At 31.2% G+C, this 15889-nt stretch overlaps 2 protein-coding genes and 1 non-coding gene across 3 annotated transcripts; 1 reads left to right on the forward strand and 2 right to left on the reverse strand.

Annotated features, from left to right (window-relative positions):
* Positions 1 to 576: 576 nt before the first annotated feature.
* Positions 577 to 3094, forward strand: LOC146924546 (AP-1 complex subunit sigma-2-like). Its single transcript, XM_085710643.1, has 7 exons — positions 577 to 716; positions 1066 to 1152; positions 1572 to 1663; positions 1953 to 2061; positions 2160 to 2195; positions 2655 to 2741; positions 2823 to 3094. The coding sequence occupies exons 1-7, from the start codon at positions 714 to 716 to the stop codon at positions 2892 to 2894; spliced, it is 486 nt and encodes a 161-aa protein (XP_085566769.1). The 5' UTR covers positions 577 to 713; the 3' UTR covers positions 2895 to 3094.
* A 5530-nt stretch (positions 3095 to 8624) lies between these two features.
* On the reverse strand, positions 8625 to 8708 carry TRNAL-CAA (transfer RNA leucine (anticodon CAA)). The gene has a single exon. It is a non-coding gene; the product is annotated as a tRNA-Leu (tRNA).
* A 1546-nt stretch (positions 8709 to 10254) lies between these two features.
* Positions 10255 to 14216, reverse strand: LOC146924548 (leucine-rich repeat protein 1-like). The gene is made up of 6 exons (XM_085710644.1): positions 13880 to 14216; positions 12605 to 12676; positions 12330 to 12473; positions 11409 to 11480; positions 11250 to 11321; positions 10255 to 10598 (listed from the first exon to the last, which is right to left on the reverse strand). The coding sequence occupies exons 1-6, from the start codon at positions 14095 to 14097 to the stop codon at positions 10526 to 10528; spliced, it is 651 nt and encodes a 216-aa protein (XP_085566770.1). The 5' UTR covers positions 14098 to 14216; the 3' UTR covers positions 10255 to 10525.
* Positions 14217 to 15889: the final 1673 nt, after the last annotated feature.

A 15889-nucleotide genomic window follows, 5' to 3' on the forward strand; every position in this document is an offset into this window, starting at 1 on the left:
GGTATTGTAAAGCAACATATAATTTGGAACAAATATTTTTTCGTAAAACGACATACAATTTGGGACGGAGGGAGTAGTAATCATCCTATGTCGGAATTTAGGTGCGAGATTTTGAATCAAAGCCAAAATAGCTTCGGTTGCCGAGGCACTAGAAGATAAAGTATGAGCACAACGTTCCAGAGTCCAGCCAAGCACCAAACCTGCACAGCAGCAGGGCAAGAGAAAAAGACATGAGACATGTCCTCCAAGAGGTGGTCGCAGCTCACATAAGAGAGAGAGCATCGAACGCCTTTATCCTTTAAGCGGGAGCGTGTAGGAAGACAACATCGACACATGTGCCAAATAAGATTTTTAATTTTAGACGGCCTCGACCAATAACTCGGTTTACGCAAATGCGAAGTATCTTGATTTGTGATTAGTTGATGGTGTAAAAAATAATGATTACCAGTATTGTATCAAAACTAATCTTTATATACTAATCTTTTTGAAGTTTTTCTTTTAAAAAGAAAAGGTCAATAATAAAAAATAAAGCGTTAGGTTTGACCCTCTCAACTTTGGAAAGAAAGGTTAGGATTTGATAGATCAAAACACAGATTTAATAATTAACGCATTTACAAAGTGGAAAACCATTGTCCCTTTCTGAAGAGTGAAAATCAACAATCCACATAGAGTTTCTTTCTATTCCTCTCAAATTCCATCAATATAATTATCAAATGGTAGATATTCTCTCTTCTCATTCTCATCATCACTAAAAGATTTCACTTTAACCTTTTTAATTTCCCCCATCAATCATTGAAATTCACGTTATTACATGTTTGAAAATAATCATGTGATTCCTTCCAATGTACCTAATCTAAATTGTGTCACAATTTGTGAGATTAGCCTAAAAAAGTTATACTATTGGTTTGTATTCAAAGATCATATTTATTTGTGCTATTCTAACATCAGATTTGAGACACTCTACGTGATGTTGAAATATTATTGCTAGATCTTATGTATGATTAGGTGTTTATTTAATTTCAACTTGTGAGACTTTGAAAAATTATAATAATTTTGTTTGTGTAGATTCACTTTGTGCTTCTCATTAGTCGACAAGGAAAAGTGAGGCTCACAAAATGGTATTCGCCATATTCTCAAAAGGAACGATCCAAGGTACTATTTGTCTCTAATTCAATATATAAAATGTTTATTTTAACATTATGGTAATTGAATAATCAAATTGCATCAATTGTTGGATTCGATATCACATGGGGCATTGCTTTGTCACCGAAAGTGCAATTTTTGTTTTTTGGGTGGAATATAAAGTACATGTTGAATCACCATAAACAATATGAATAATGATTTTGGCCATAAACAATATGAACAATGATTTGGCGATATATGAAATGTGACAAGATTTTGGCACTTGCTTATTTATATTTGATGCTAATGTATTCATAGAGTACATGTTGATTATGTTACATTCTTTGTGACATGATTTTGTAAATTGTTTCCCCTTGCTCAAATTAATGTGTATGCTAACTATATTGCTTAAATTGTTTCTTGTTTGTTTTCTTCTTGATCTTTTGGAGGTAATTAGAGAATTAAGTGGCCTAATTATCTCTCGAGGTCCAAAGCTATGCAACTTTGTGGAATGGAGGGGACTCAGAGTTGTTTATAAAAGGTGTGTGTCAAGACTATAATATGTGGCACCGAAATTTTATATTAAAGGCATGTCTAGTATCTGACACATGTCTGTGTTAAACATCGACATGACATTGACATATATAGTTACATTGATTTTCTTCAATTTTTCAAATCATTATCAATGTCGAAATGTCAGTGTCGTGTCTAGTGACCGAGTCTGTGTCATAGTAATTAACACTTATGTTGCTTTGTTTGTGTAAGTGTATCAACATACATTATTGAACTATAAGTAACTAGGAGTCTTTTGGTTTTGATTTCTTGTTTAGATATGCTAGTCTTTACTTTTGCATCTGCAATGATCAAGAAGACAATGAATTGGAGACCCTCTCCATTATTCATCACTATGTTGAGACGTTGGATCGCTATTTTGGCAGTGTGAGTATCATCAATGAACTATTGTTTTCAGTTCTCTTAAGTTGTTAATAATTTGTCTTCAAACTTTAGAACCTGAATTTTTCTCTAATGCTTATCAGGTTTGTGAGCTAGATTTGATCTTTAATTTCCATAAGGTAATGTAAATCTCTTCTGAAACATCATTCTCTCTTATTTAGTTTGTATTCTCTGAATCACCGGTCTCTGTTTGTCTTGAACATATATCTGGTTTTTAAATAAAATTTATCATTCAGAAAAGAAAAAGAAAATAGTAATACACTTAGTGTAACTATAGTTGGATATCGGTTTCGAAGAGTTTCTTCATAGATTATTTGATTTTATATTTTGATATAAATACTTGTATATTGTTTGAAAAAACTTATGAAAATAACTTAGAACATGTTTAACTGTTTCCAATTTATTTCAATAAGATCTTCAAAATGTGTTAAGATAGTTGGAAATAGTTGGTGAGTTATGAGTTAGTGAAGTTAGAAGTTAGTCACTCAATTGGTTAGTTAATTGAGCCCTATAAATAGAATCATAATGTACATATTTTACAATCAATAGTTAATTAAAGTTAATGTTTATGTTATCAGGCATATTTTATATTGGATGAAGTTATGTTAGCTGGAATGATGCAAGAGACTAGCAAAAGAACAACTTTAAGATTGATAGCTGCACAGGTATAACTTCAAATTAGTCCTATGTTTTATATTACCTTGTTTTTGATAAAAAGAAGTTTTATTTTATGGTATGTTTTGTAGGAGGAGTTAGTGGAAGCTGCCAAAGAAGAGGCTAGTTCATTGAGTAACATAATTGCACAGGCAACTAAATAAGAGCTTCATTGAGGATTGTGAATTTTATTGCATAGCTAGGCTGCAAAATAAGTTCATTTTGGTGATAAATTGTTCCTAGAAATCATTTAAAATAAAGTTTATAATAAATGGTTTTGTTACACATTTTACCTTTAATACAGCCATAAGGTGCAAATTAATTCATGTTGAAATAAGACTTTATCATTCTTATTGATTGAAAATTGTTTTTCTTATGTCATGGAAGTGTTAGTGTATTCTTGTCCATGAGGTGTTTGTTCAATTCAAGGGACAGAATTCAAATATCATCGTAAAAGGTTAATATTAGTGTGATTTTAAAAATTAAATTTTCCTTTAATTTTTTTTTCTCAAAAGTTAGTAGCTGGAAATTAAAATGGACCAATCAGAGAAGAAAAAAAAAATCACTCCTTATTTTCTTGATTCATAGAAGTTAAGTTCCAAAACAAACTAAACTTCTTACCACTTTTGGATCCTTTTTTTCTACTCACTTTTATTTTTCAGTTGGATGATTGTTTAATAGGTCCCACAAATTGCTCATATTTTCAGAAAATATTCATTGCAAATAATGATCCGATCGAGAGCTACTCACAAAAAAAATATTGATGGAGTTACGACCTGATTGGTTGAGCAATTTGAGGGGTTTATTAAGGAAGTCATTTTCAGTTGTTTATTGGGCCTTCTTGCAAATTTGTTTGTCAATTGATATCTCACTTTCTTTGACCCAAAAAAATGGATTTATTTTCTCACCCTCCAGCATTGTTTATAATCTGAAAAATAGAGGGAGATTTTTAAACGTGTTTTATAATTTTCGGAGTATATAATTCGAAATCCAGTAGGACTCGAGGGAAGTCGGAAAGTTTGGAAGAAAAAAAATTCTCAAATAAATAGAAAATGCTTAATACTACCTAAAGCCATCGTTGCACCACGAAAATTGGCTATAAAATAGTTATTGGAGAATTTTAATCCAAACCACTATTATAAATAGTGATATATATAAGTGAAGATTGTTAAAAAAAATTATATACTTTATCTAAATTTTAAACTAAATATATCAATTTTATCTAATCAACTATTACTTAAATTTGAGATCTGGCCCACGCCAAGTTTGACGAATTGGAAATTAGCCTTTGGGGAATTGGTAAAAAAATCTAAGTTTAAATATGGGTTTTGAAAACATGTTCAAACCCGGTCTTAGATTATTATTCTTCTCATTTATGAAATTGTTCATTCCATTATATTAGCGTTAGTTAACTGTTATTCAATATTTTTCAGCGACAATTAATTGGCGTTAACACTTTTAAGATTGATTGAATTGGCCGACTTAAAAAGTGATTGAACCGATCTTAAAAATGCACTTTAATTTTTACGGTTGTTGGGATTGGGCTTAGTTGAACCTGTATACTTGGATAAGTTTTGTGGTATTGATTGAGAGTATTTATAAAAACACCTTATGACATTCTCGATAAAAAAAATTCAGCTTATTTTCATAAGTTCTCTAAGATAATTTTTTTATAGAGGTTCTCCATGATAACTTGAAATCAACTTATAGCATATACAAAAATAATTTAACTTTATTTTATCTTTTGCTATAAAAAAAACTTATATAGCTTATACAAAAATCAACTGATAGCATATTAGCGTATACAAAAATAATTTAACTTATGCAAGTATCATGTTAGTCATCTGCCTAACTTAAATAGAATCAATATAGTGATTTTTCTCTGTTTTACACCGGACATGATACTTGAGTTCTTGCATACTCAAACTCGATTCAAGAGTGTTAAAATCGGTTGTGGTGAAGGTATATATGATCGTATCGTAATCACAAACACACATATCTTCATTTCACTTCATTGTTTGTAAGTTGTATTTGTCTGAAAACTGAAAAAAGAAATATGGAAGTGAAGAATAATAAGTTGTGTTTGTAAGTTGTATCTAGGGATATTGTATAATATACGTAGGTGGTGGGGTTCGAACATATGACATCTCACTTATTTATCTTAAAAGAGGCTTTCTTAGGATTAGACTACTTGACATAAAAAGTTAAATATAGACAAAATATTTTAGTCAATTAAAAGTCAACGTAGAGTAATAGCTGCAAAGAAACGTTGACGTTTTAGTCAATTAAAATATAGACATAATATTATGACATTTTGATGGCTGATAGATGAAAAACTACTTACTTAAATTGAAAGTTAAATATAAAATGACATAAAAATACATATATGTTTAATATTTTTTACTTTTAAAATTATGAATGTGTAGAGAGAGTGTAGTAATTTTTTTTTTTAGAGAAGAAAGTGTAGTAAATTGGCAACCTCAATTATTGAAAATAAGTTATTTTACCATACAGAGCTTGATACATTTGCTATTTTTGGCGCTTTTTTTCTTTCCATTCGCTCCATTCATCACTACACGCCAAAATCTACATTATCATGACTACACGTTTGATTACTTCATTTTCTACTCAACATTGTCCCTGAGGCACCAATTTCTCTCGCTCTTCTTCTTCAATCTCAAAGATTCTTATGTTATATTGTGAGTGATTCTTGAATTTTATTGTTACAAGGTGTTTCATGTGTGTAGTATAATGTTATTGTTGTTCGAGAAAGCATGTGCACAGTTTTGAATTTTGTTTCTAATCATGCTTCTTGAAGTTTTTCTGCTGTAATGTAACATTTGGTTGAAATATTTTTCTGCATCTGAAACTGTTTTTTTACTTGGTAAATCTACTTTTGATGTACTTGTGTTTTTTTTATGGTTGTGATAGAAGGTTTTCAAGAGTTACCGACAGCAAATTACTAGAGATTTCAGTCCGAAAGCTACCTGTGTTGGTAAAAAAAATCTTGAAAGCTTTTAGATTTTTTCTTCTATTACAACTCATTAAAGTACGAATTTAGCAGTGTTTCGTTTGTGTACATCATATCTTTGTTGAATTTAAAAACACATCTCTGACCCATATAAGGTGCATCAGGTGCTATTTAATTTGGACATCATATTGTTTGTGTATATTGCTTAATACGTCTTAAATGTCCACAACATCGTATAATTTAGAACGAAGAAAATAATATTTATTATAAATGAAGAGAGTTCTTTACAGAATATGATATTGGTAGTAAGAGATTAGTTAGTATTCCCTTCTAAAAAATTTGTTAGTATTTTTTATTTTATTTTTTTAGAAAGTCATTATTCTAAATTTAGTTTTATGAATTGTCTTATTTCAATATTACCAGCTATTCGTTATTTTTATGAGAGTATTGTATGACTTAATTTCTTTTTATTGTTAAAGCCATTGAACATATTGTACCATCAACAACAAAAACGTTAAAAATTGGTTTTTTTAGTGGATTAAAAAATGGTTTGTTGTTCCTTAAAAAAAAATATAGTAATTCGTTGTTGCTATTATTGTTTTTTTAAGGGTGCTATTATTGTTTTTATAAGGAAAGCTATTATTAATGTTATAATTAGTGGTACATAAACTCAGGAGTGTGCTCCTCCTTGAGGTCTAAGGTTCAATTCTCTCTGGTGTCAATTTAGATGGACTAATTTAGCTTCTTCAAAAAAATATTTTTTTTGGGTTAATTAAGTTAATGGTCCCTATAAATATTCAGAATTTTGTTTTTAGTCCCTACAAAATAAAATCACACTTTTTAGTCCCTATAAAATTTTTCATCAACATTTTTAGTCCCTATAAAATTTTCCATCAGCATTTTTAGTCCCTATAAAATTTTTCGATCAGCATTTTTAGTCCCTAAAATGCTTAAGGAAAATGTCACAAGGACTAAAAAGTGTGATTTTATTTTGTAGGGACTAAAAACAAAACTGTGAATATTTATAGAGACTAAAAACTTAATTAACCCTTTTTTTTGGTTGAGATATATATTTTTTGGTAGTGCTTCAAAAAAATAATTAGTGGTACATAACGTGATTAAATGTATTTAAATTCACCGGACATGTCTCATAGCAATTGGATCTAAACAAATTCTTTTAAAGAAATACAAATTGGATCTAGTCAAATACAAGCAATTAAATCATCGTGAATGTTGGTACTTGGTAGGGTTCGTGGATATTTATGAACTTAACATATGACTTAATATTGTTGGTGTTCATTTTCTCTAAAAATAATTGGTTGGTGTTCATTTTCGGATAATGGTGTTTTTTTTTAAGCATGTTGGATAATGGTGTTAAAAACCAATTGAAGGGAAAAATGGTGGTTAGAGTCTTAGAGTGTTAGTTGTGAATAAAGTGTTTAGCAACAAATTAACATTTGGCTAATTAATATTAATTCAAAATAGTAGAAAATATATTTTTAGTTAAAATTAAACCTACATGTCCTTCAAAAAAAAAACTTACATCTGAATAGTTTTATTTAAGTGTAAATTAATGATATTTTAGGAATAGTAGCATTTTGAACATACCATATGGAAATGAGACTCTATGTGACAATGAAAAATCCAAACTCCTATTTTAATTTAACATTTGTGCGCACACACAACACATTTGAGGAATGTTTCACATTTTCAACCTACCATAATTATTTAATAGTAATGTCCAAGCCACATCCTGTGAGAAAGACAATGCATGTAACTCACAAGAAAAAGAAAGCAAAATGCATGTACTAACGAACTCAATATTTTTATTCTCCTATTAATTATTTTTTCTTCTCTCATGAAAGAAAAATGCACGATAATAAGTTTACTGGACCTTGTTAACTAACTCCAGCTTCCTCTCAAAAGGAAGTACGGTATATATCAAGTAAATTCAAACAAAATTGTATAGATTTTTGAGGGAAAATAAACAAAATTATAAATCATAAACCTTATCCCAAATTTCCTCAAAAAACAAAAAAACCTATCCCAAATAAAGGGACAAGAAAATATTATATAATTTAAAAAATTGATATAAATTTTTTAGAAATGTTAGCAACACACACTTTCCAACAAACTCTCTTTGATGAGTTAAAATTCACATGGGTCCGACCAAATAATGTAGGTCCATATAAATTTGGTGGGTCTCATGTTAATTTTAATCAATCAAAAAGAGTGTGTTGAAAAGTGTGTGTTAGAATGTATGTTGCTACTAGCTAGCGTTTCTCTAAAAAAATATGCTAAATTTACAGAATTTTCAAAGGTTAATATAATAATGGTTTTATGTAAATTTACATAAGAGAAGAAAATTGATATAAATTTCAAAGGTTAATATAATACTGGTTTTATGTAAATTTACATAAGAGAAGAAAATTGATATAAATTGTCTTCTCCCATAAATTTGCAACAAAAAAAAAAAGTCAGAAGTGGAATAAGGTTTATATAATAAACAAAAATTTACAAAATTGATCTTCTTTATGAACAAAAAAACAAACGTAAATTAACTGGCTTTTTTTCTCATGTAATTTTTTTTTTTTGTTCAAGTCTCTTATGTAAATATTTGTTTTGAAGGAGTGTTAAAATGTTTTTATGATATAATAGAATGGTAGAAGAAAAAACAGCATAGGAAGAATATTTATTTACCCATGGACGTTACTAAACCTTATCCCAAAGGTTTTATTTTATTTAAATAATAAAAAAAGAAATGTCAGAAGTGGGAAAAAAGAAATGATATAATAGAATGGTAGAAGAAAAAACAGCATAGGAAGAATATTTATTTACCCATGGACGTTACTAAACCTTATCCCAAAGGTTTTATTTTATTTAAATAATAAAAAAAGAAATGTCAGAAGTGGGAAAAAAGAAATGTCAGAAGTGGGATTTGAACCCACGCCCTCTCTCGAAGACCAGAACTTGAGTCTGGCGCCTTAGACCACTCGGCCATCCTGACATTCGATGATACGCTCCTGCATTACAATTATACGTAGTTTAATTATAAACGAAACAAACTTGAAATCCTATCCTCCTGTCTGTCGCATTACATTCATAAATTGTGTTTTCGTTACCTTTTGAAAAGAAAAATAAACTGAAAGTTATCATTCAAGCACAATTAATGAGACTAATGTTTTTCCACACACATTGGTTAGAGACGAACCTAGATAAATAATTTATAAAAAAAATAAAATAAACTAACTCATCGAAACTAACATTAATGAGAATTGATCTAAGATATTGAGAGGTACAAAGCCAACATCATGAAGCCAGCCTCAAGTGGTGTAACTCATTAATCAATTAATCACGATTTTGAATTTCATTAACCCAGTTTCTAGCCATTCAAAAAAAAAAAAAATTAACCCAGTTTCTAAATGAATACATATTTATGTGAGTATTTGAACACTTGAAAATTGTGGCTTTTGATATTTAAAATGGTGTTAATTGTGTTCGGTTGATAGTTAATAAGTTGTGACACCTTGTTATATATTAACCATGACCATCTACTAAACATAATAAACTAGGTGTCTGAACTATATTAACCCTATAATTTATTGTCAGGTCTAATTTGTGCGTCAAAATAACAGAATTCAAAAATAATATGAATTATTGCATTTGAGAATAGTTTGATTCACATTGAGAACTTCCTTTTAGACAGATAAGCCAAATATTCTGAGAAAATGTTCTGTTAAAGGATTTATAACTTTACCACGTTCAGTCACAAACTAAACTGAAATTATGAAAGTTGCAATACTCATTACTCTCTGATTTTGAAATATTAGTTGACAGAAAAGGATCGAAAATGAGGAGCAGGTAGGAGAAGGAAGGATTAAAATATCTGCTCCATGCAGTCGATTTTTTTATCAATTCATAGCCATAGTCCATAGAAATATAATGTTTTTTTGGGTACAAATTAATGTTTTTCTTGATTCCATATTAAAAATTAATAATAGTAAACAGTAGGAAGAACCGAAAGTACATCCATCCAAAAGCCTCAAGGTCCACCAGATAGAAAATCTAGAGGCTACTGAGGAAACTACCAGAAACACTAAAAAAAGAAATTCATCTAACAACAAAACAAAGACAAAGAACATGTGATGACAAATGGTGGTTGCCGGTAGGTGATAAACAGTGAGATCTAGTTACTACAATGAAACTATCATTTTCTTGATTAAGAAAGATGTTTGACCTCACATTTGAGGATTTAATTTGAAAATGATACAGCACCATAGTCAAGCTGATAAAATTATTAGCTATTTCCAAGTCAGGTGCCCATTAAATAAAAATCTTGCAAAAGCAAACTTTATTCATTTGAAACCCTTACAATCCAGGATACAACAATTTGCCTGTAGTTTTCAGTTTTAGCTTCCCTCAAACAAATCATAAAATGGTGTTTGAAAATTCAAATCATATGCACAAAAAAAAAAAAAAAAAAAAATCTAAGTGGTAAAACACTCTCTAAACACTTTCATTTTCATTGACAGAAATAATAACAAAGCTTGAAATAGGACCTAACAAACGGCATTACTATTGCGTCACAAATATTTTATCAGTGACCAAGTTGTTTTCTTTTCTAGTATTTTACATCAATAGATAGATAGATACTCAAGACATCAACTTCAGTGGAAGATCATAATACTGGTACAAATGCCAACACTCTTCAGTATGTAAATTTACATATACACCACACCCCATTGCACTATGACGTAATACACTTCAATCTTAGAATACACAATATAATTAAACATCGATTGAGTTCCTACAGCATCATGTTGTTCACGAGCAGTTTGTGTCGTAACTTACTAGTCCCAACAACTCTGGACCTTCCAAACGGGGGTTATTCTCAAAGCTACAACGATGAAACAAAACAATGTTATTCAATATTACAAGTAATTAACTAATTAGAAGGAAAAAAGGCACCCAACTAGCAGAAATTTGTTCTGGTTAGATTCCAGAAGGCAGGCTTATGAACATTTCAAATCAAAGCACTAAACAATGCATTGCTAACAACTGTGTATGACTAACAATATCAGACAATTTAGTCAACAAAAAAAAATATCAGACAATAAAATATAATCTCACTGAGTGTGTTGCAACAGTGCAGCATAGCATGTGGCAGAAGCAGAGGTCTTATTAAATCAAAATTTGCCATTACTCTGCTACTGCACACATTGTGTGCCATGCCATCATACGACAGCAATCAAATAATACAATCAAAGTTTTACTAAATTTCAAAAATAGGCACCAAACAGCCTGAAAGCAAGATACTCAACTCACAGCATCTTAATCAACAAGCAACTGTAACTTCAACAGAGAAACAGCATATAGCAGACAAGGGTACGTATAAATAAACCCGACATTATAAACAGGGTGCATGAGAGAAGACATAAAGAGTCGGAGCAACAACCAGCAAGGAAGAGATAGATACATAGAAAACAAGAAGAAAGCTGTATGCTAAGAGTTAAAACAGATGAGAAATACAAGAAATTTTGGGACGTACTTATTCAATGGAATATGCTCGAATGGCCCAGAGGTAGGAATTGTGCCACATAAGTTATTGTTGGAGACATCCCTGAAAATAAAGGGAATGTTTAGACTCTTTGAAAGTACACATATTCATGTAATGTTAACAACATATATAAAGACAAACGTGACTTACACTACTTTTAGGCTTGTAATAGCAATGAGCTCCCTAGGGATTGGACCAGTTAGTCGATTGTCATTAAGCCGTCTGCAAAAAAAATGACAAGAAACATGCAAATGCTGAATAAGTTATGACAAAATAATAATCAAAATCTTCATTAGTGAGCAATGTGGCAAGTTATGCCACGTATTGAAAGACTGACAGCTTCAAACATTTCAAAACAGAATTACAACGAGCCACACATTTGGTTATATAAGCTACAGGCTCATTGAGGAATATAAGTTGGGCAAAAGAAATTGAACACCTAAAATGGGCAAGTGGTTTTTTAAGGTCTCACACATGGACTTGGTGCTTTTCTACAATACAAGGCTACAGTGATAACAACATTCAATATACAGCTGAATTTTCCCTATGTTATCAAGCATCGATAATTAGGTGAGAGTTTTATAAAGCTCCCACTACGGAAGGGTCCAAGAAAGAGTTGTACCCGTTGTGGACTTATTGTAGACAACCTCTGAAAGAGACTGATTCTAACATTCAAACCCATAACCTCTAACTCACACTGCATCAACTCAAACCAATACGCCAAATTTCCTCTTTATTTAGGTGGCAGTGAGGGTGTAAATTTTGGATGCAATTCATTTAGCAATATACAACCATGTTTCAGCTGTCTTAATATCAAACATATGCCCTAAAGCTAATCATCTAAATAACATGCCCTAAACCCACAACTGTCAATGCCATAACTTTGTATAAAAGCACGAAGTAAAGAAACTTAAGTCTACAACAAGTTGCAAATCACAGGTTCCTGAATTTCCCCTGCAACACTCTAAGCCGTGCAAGCAGCTGATGTGAATGGAAAGGGAAAGCAAATGACATGGCACAGTCTATTCATGCATAAAGAGCGTAACACTAAGCTATATTAACCAGACTTACAAAAACACAAGATTCTTCAATTTCCCCAATGAAGGTGGGATGGTTCCTGATATGTTGTTGTTATACAAGTCCAAGCTAACAAGACTCTTGAGGTTCCCAAGCTCTTTAGGAATAGTTCCTTGAATGTTGTTTTTGTACAACTCACTACATCCAACAAAAAGAGAACCACAGTCAACACTAACGAACATTGAAACATTTCACAAGACGAGGAGAACCACAACAAAATCTAATAGGCTGATTATTTTAGTACTACTAAAATCACATTCAACACATACAGATATTGAAGATGCTCTAGCTTCCCGAGTTCAGGTACCAAATGTCCAGATAGGTTAGAATTACCAAGATCCCTGTAGAAGTATCATAACATGAAAGTTAAGAGAATGGTGTTATTTAATGGCTTTGCAGAAATATATTACCACGAATAATCTTGTGCCCAGAAAATCAAACACCAACAAAAACATTGTCTAATACCATAAAATAAAATATAAAAATATAATACAAACAAAGGCATCCAAGTTAAATTCCATTAAAGCTTTCCAGAAAAGAGATATAGTTTACAACATGGAAAAATCGAGCATGAAACAGGGAAGGAAAGTAATTTAAAGGTTAAAACAAATAAAAAATACTTCGGATAGCAAATAATTACATCAAGGGCCTGTTTGGATTTGCTTATTTAAGCTTATCAACTGATATAAGCACTTGTGACACTGTTTGGGAGAAACAGGCTATGACTTGTTTATAAGTTGTTTTCAGCTTATTGTCATAAGCTCTCTAAGATAGCTTATGAAACAGCTTATAGATTATAAAAAAAAATAAAAATAGTTTAACTTTATTTTATCTTGTGTTGCAAAAATAGCTTATTCATAACCGCTTATATCATAAACGCTTACGCTATAAGCTGCAAAATAAGTTGTTTATCCAAACAGGGCCCAAATCATTGAGAGCAAAGTGATGTTTGTTTCATTAAAAACAAGCGAATCCAGACATAGAATAAGTCAATCTCAAACTTTAAAAACCCTCAATTTCCAACAGCAATTGACAAATTAAGAAAATTCGTTAAAACAAGCACCATATAGGACTTACATGTCAATCAATTTTCACTGATTGATCACTAACATAACTCCCAACTTATAACAGCAACAACAATCAAGTTTGATCCCACAAAGTGGGGTCAATTACATGGATCAAATTACGCTATAATTATAACTATAACTCCCAAATTACACTAACATAAACTATATTTGGATCACTAACATAACTCTCAAATAATAACTATTCAAACCCCAAAAAGAGCAACAAACTGAACCTTGACCCACAAATAGTAACATATAATAATCATAAATAAAAAAACAAATTTCACAATAATTTCCCTCAAAAACCCAAAAACAACGTCCAAATCAATTATAACAATCAAACTAAAACACCAAACAGAACAATCCAAAAATGAACAAATTAATCATTTTTCCCACTTAATTTGATTAATCACTACACAAAAACAATGAATCAGAAACAAAAACAGTACAAAAAAGTTTATGAGACAGAAAGAATACACTCGAGTGACACGATTGTCTTGGTTGCATGTGACATGAAACCAGGTACAAGGACTAACTAGGGTCGGATCCCAGCTCTGAAGAACGTTGTCAGGATCGGTGAGGCTTCGTTTGAGTGTGTAAAGAGCGTCTCCTTCAGAATTTGCATGTGTAAATTGAATTAGGGTTAGGGTTAGGGTTATAGTGAAAAGGGAAATTGAAGTGAAAATCGGTGTCATTTTCTTCTTGTCTGATCTGAATTTTGTTGAATTGAAAGAAAACGTGTTATAGGGTTCGCTCTTATTTGTGAGAGAAATGAAAGAGTATCGGTTTTGGGAATAACATAGCAGTAAAACATGGAAATGGGGTTCACTTTTTTAGGTATTTGTTTATTCAAATTAGTTAGGTAAGAATATTTATTTTATGTTTTTTTAAGACAAATTGGAGTCCAAATAGGGAGCCCTACACTTTAAGTAGTTTTACCTAAGAGTAATGATATTTTGACATCCATTTGATGACAACTTTGTTGACAACCTTATTTTTCTCACTTCTTATTGGTCAAAAACAATGGAGAGAGAAAAAGGAAGAGAGAGGATAACAACATCATGTAAGTATGAGAGAGAAAGTTGTCCAAAAGTTGTCAAAAAGTGGTTGTCAAAATATCATTTCTCTTTACCTAATCATGGTTAGTATTCGGTTAAGTGTTTTAAATGTTTGAGAGATGTACATGTGGATGGTTGCATTACATACGTAACAAGATTGTTAATGGTTTCGAAGGGAATTGCACTTTCATGTATAGAAAGATAACACACTTTTGTTAGAATTTGATTTGATGTACGACATGTTTATACTTTAGTGTGTCTTTGGTTTACCGTTTTTATCTTAGATAAATGTTTTTTATGGTTTTTTATGCATTTTTGTCGTGGTTTTAAGAAACTACAAATTATAGCTTTTGTGTTGTTGTGGAAAGTTACCGCGATTTTGAAGGACGCAACCAGACACATACTCTTCAATGTAGAATATGATATTGATGTCTTTTATATGGATGTGTGTTTGATGTGCTCTTAATGTTGTAATAGATATTCTTAACCACCGTTAATGAATGGATTTATAGTTTGATTATATCCTATCTTAGACTATACCTCACTCATCAATCAAATTAATCTTATTCCCACATTCTCTCTTGTATTTGTCATCTCTTGAGATTTTCCATTGTTGTCGTTGGAGCATGTGGAGGAGCTTTCATGTGGTTGTGGTGTTGCATGAAGGTCATATGGTTGATGTTTGATTAAAGGAGGGTCGATCGAAGTTACAATAAGTAGTTTGTTGTATTGACACTCATAGGGGCCTGGAGTAGAGGTTCCCCCTCGAAGCTTACACTGCCTATTGGATTCCTCGTCACAAGCCTCGACTCAATACGCAGTTGTTGTGCTGGCTCAAATAGCTTTATCGCATGTTTCTACTCATGCACTATCTAACTCGCAACTATGATGGTGATGCCAGCAAGCTCCTTAAAGCAGTTCCATTGTCTTAACCATTTATGTACCTCTTTATGTCCAACTCATGATTTGTCATCTCATTTTAGGGTTTCTCCGACGTCATCGATTGAGGTCTTAGGAATTTGGTTCTCAATTGGAATAAGGTGTGAGATCTATCTGGGTAAAGATAGAGTTTTGTTGTCCCTCAGAGAAATGTATGTGTGTGTGTGTGTGTGAATATAGAGAATATGTTGTGATCCTTCCATGGAAAAAAAATGATAACATGATCCATCAAATTAGACTTTTTGTTTTGTGTATTTTATTCTCACGAAGTAGACTATCCATATCCAAAAATTTGTCAAGAATATACCATGGAAAAGTCAATTTTAATTTCTGAAACCTCAATTGAATTGTAAAAATAACATATGAAGGTGAACATTGCAGGATATAGGGGTTGGGGTTTGAACTAGGGATGTGCATGGTTAACCAAATCATTTGAATGGTTGTAGTTTCATAACCAAACCATTTTTCATAAAAACCGATTTAGGAAGCA

The sequence above is a fragment of the Medicago sativa genome, chromosome 5 (assembly GCF_051527215.1).
Source record: "Medicago sativa cultivar Bolivia chromosome 5, Bolivia_mono, whole genome shotgun sequence".
Lineage (NCBI taxonomy): Eukaryota > Viridiplantae > Streptophyta > Magnoliopsida > Fabales > Fabaceae > Medicago > Medicago sativa.

Coding starts and splice junctions, on each gene's coding strand:
- LOC146924546 (XM_085710643.1), top strand. Junction 2,062..2,159: donor TGGATCGCTATTTTGGCAGT/GTGAGTATCATC, acceptor AATGCTTATCAG/GTTTGTGAGCTAGATTTGAT. Junction 2,196..2,654: donor TGATCTTTAATTTCCATAAG/GTAATGTAAATC, acceptor TTATGTTATCAG/GCATATTTTATATTGGATGA.
- LOC146924548 (XM_085710644.1), bottom strand. CDS start 14,097: ATGACACCGATTTTCACTTCAATTTCCCTTTTCACTATAACCCTAACC. Junction 12,474..12,604: donor CTAGAGCATCTTCAATATCT/GTATGTGTTGAA, acceptor TGTTGGATGTAG/TGAGTTGTACAAAAACAACA. Junction 11,322..11,408: donor ATTACAAGCCTAAAAGTAGT/GTAAGTCACGTT, acceptor CTTTATTTTCAG/GGATGTCTCCAACAATAACT.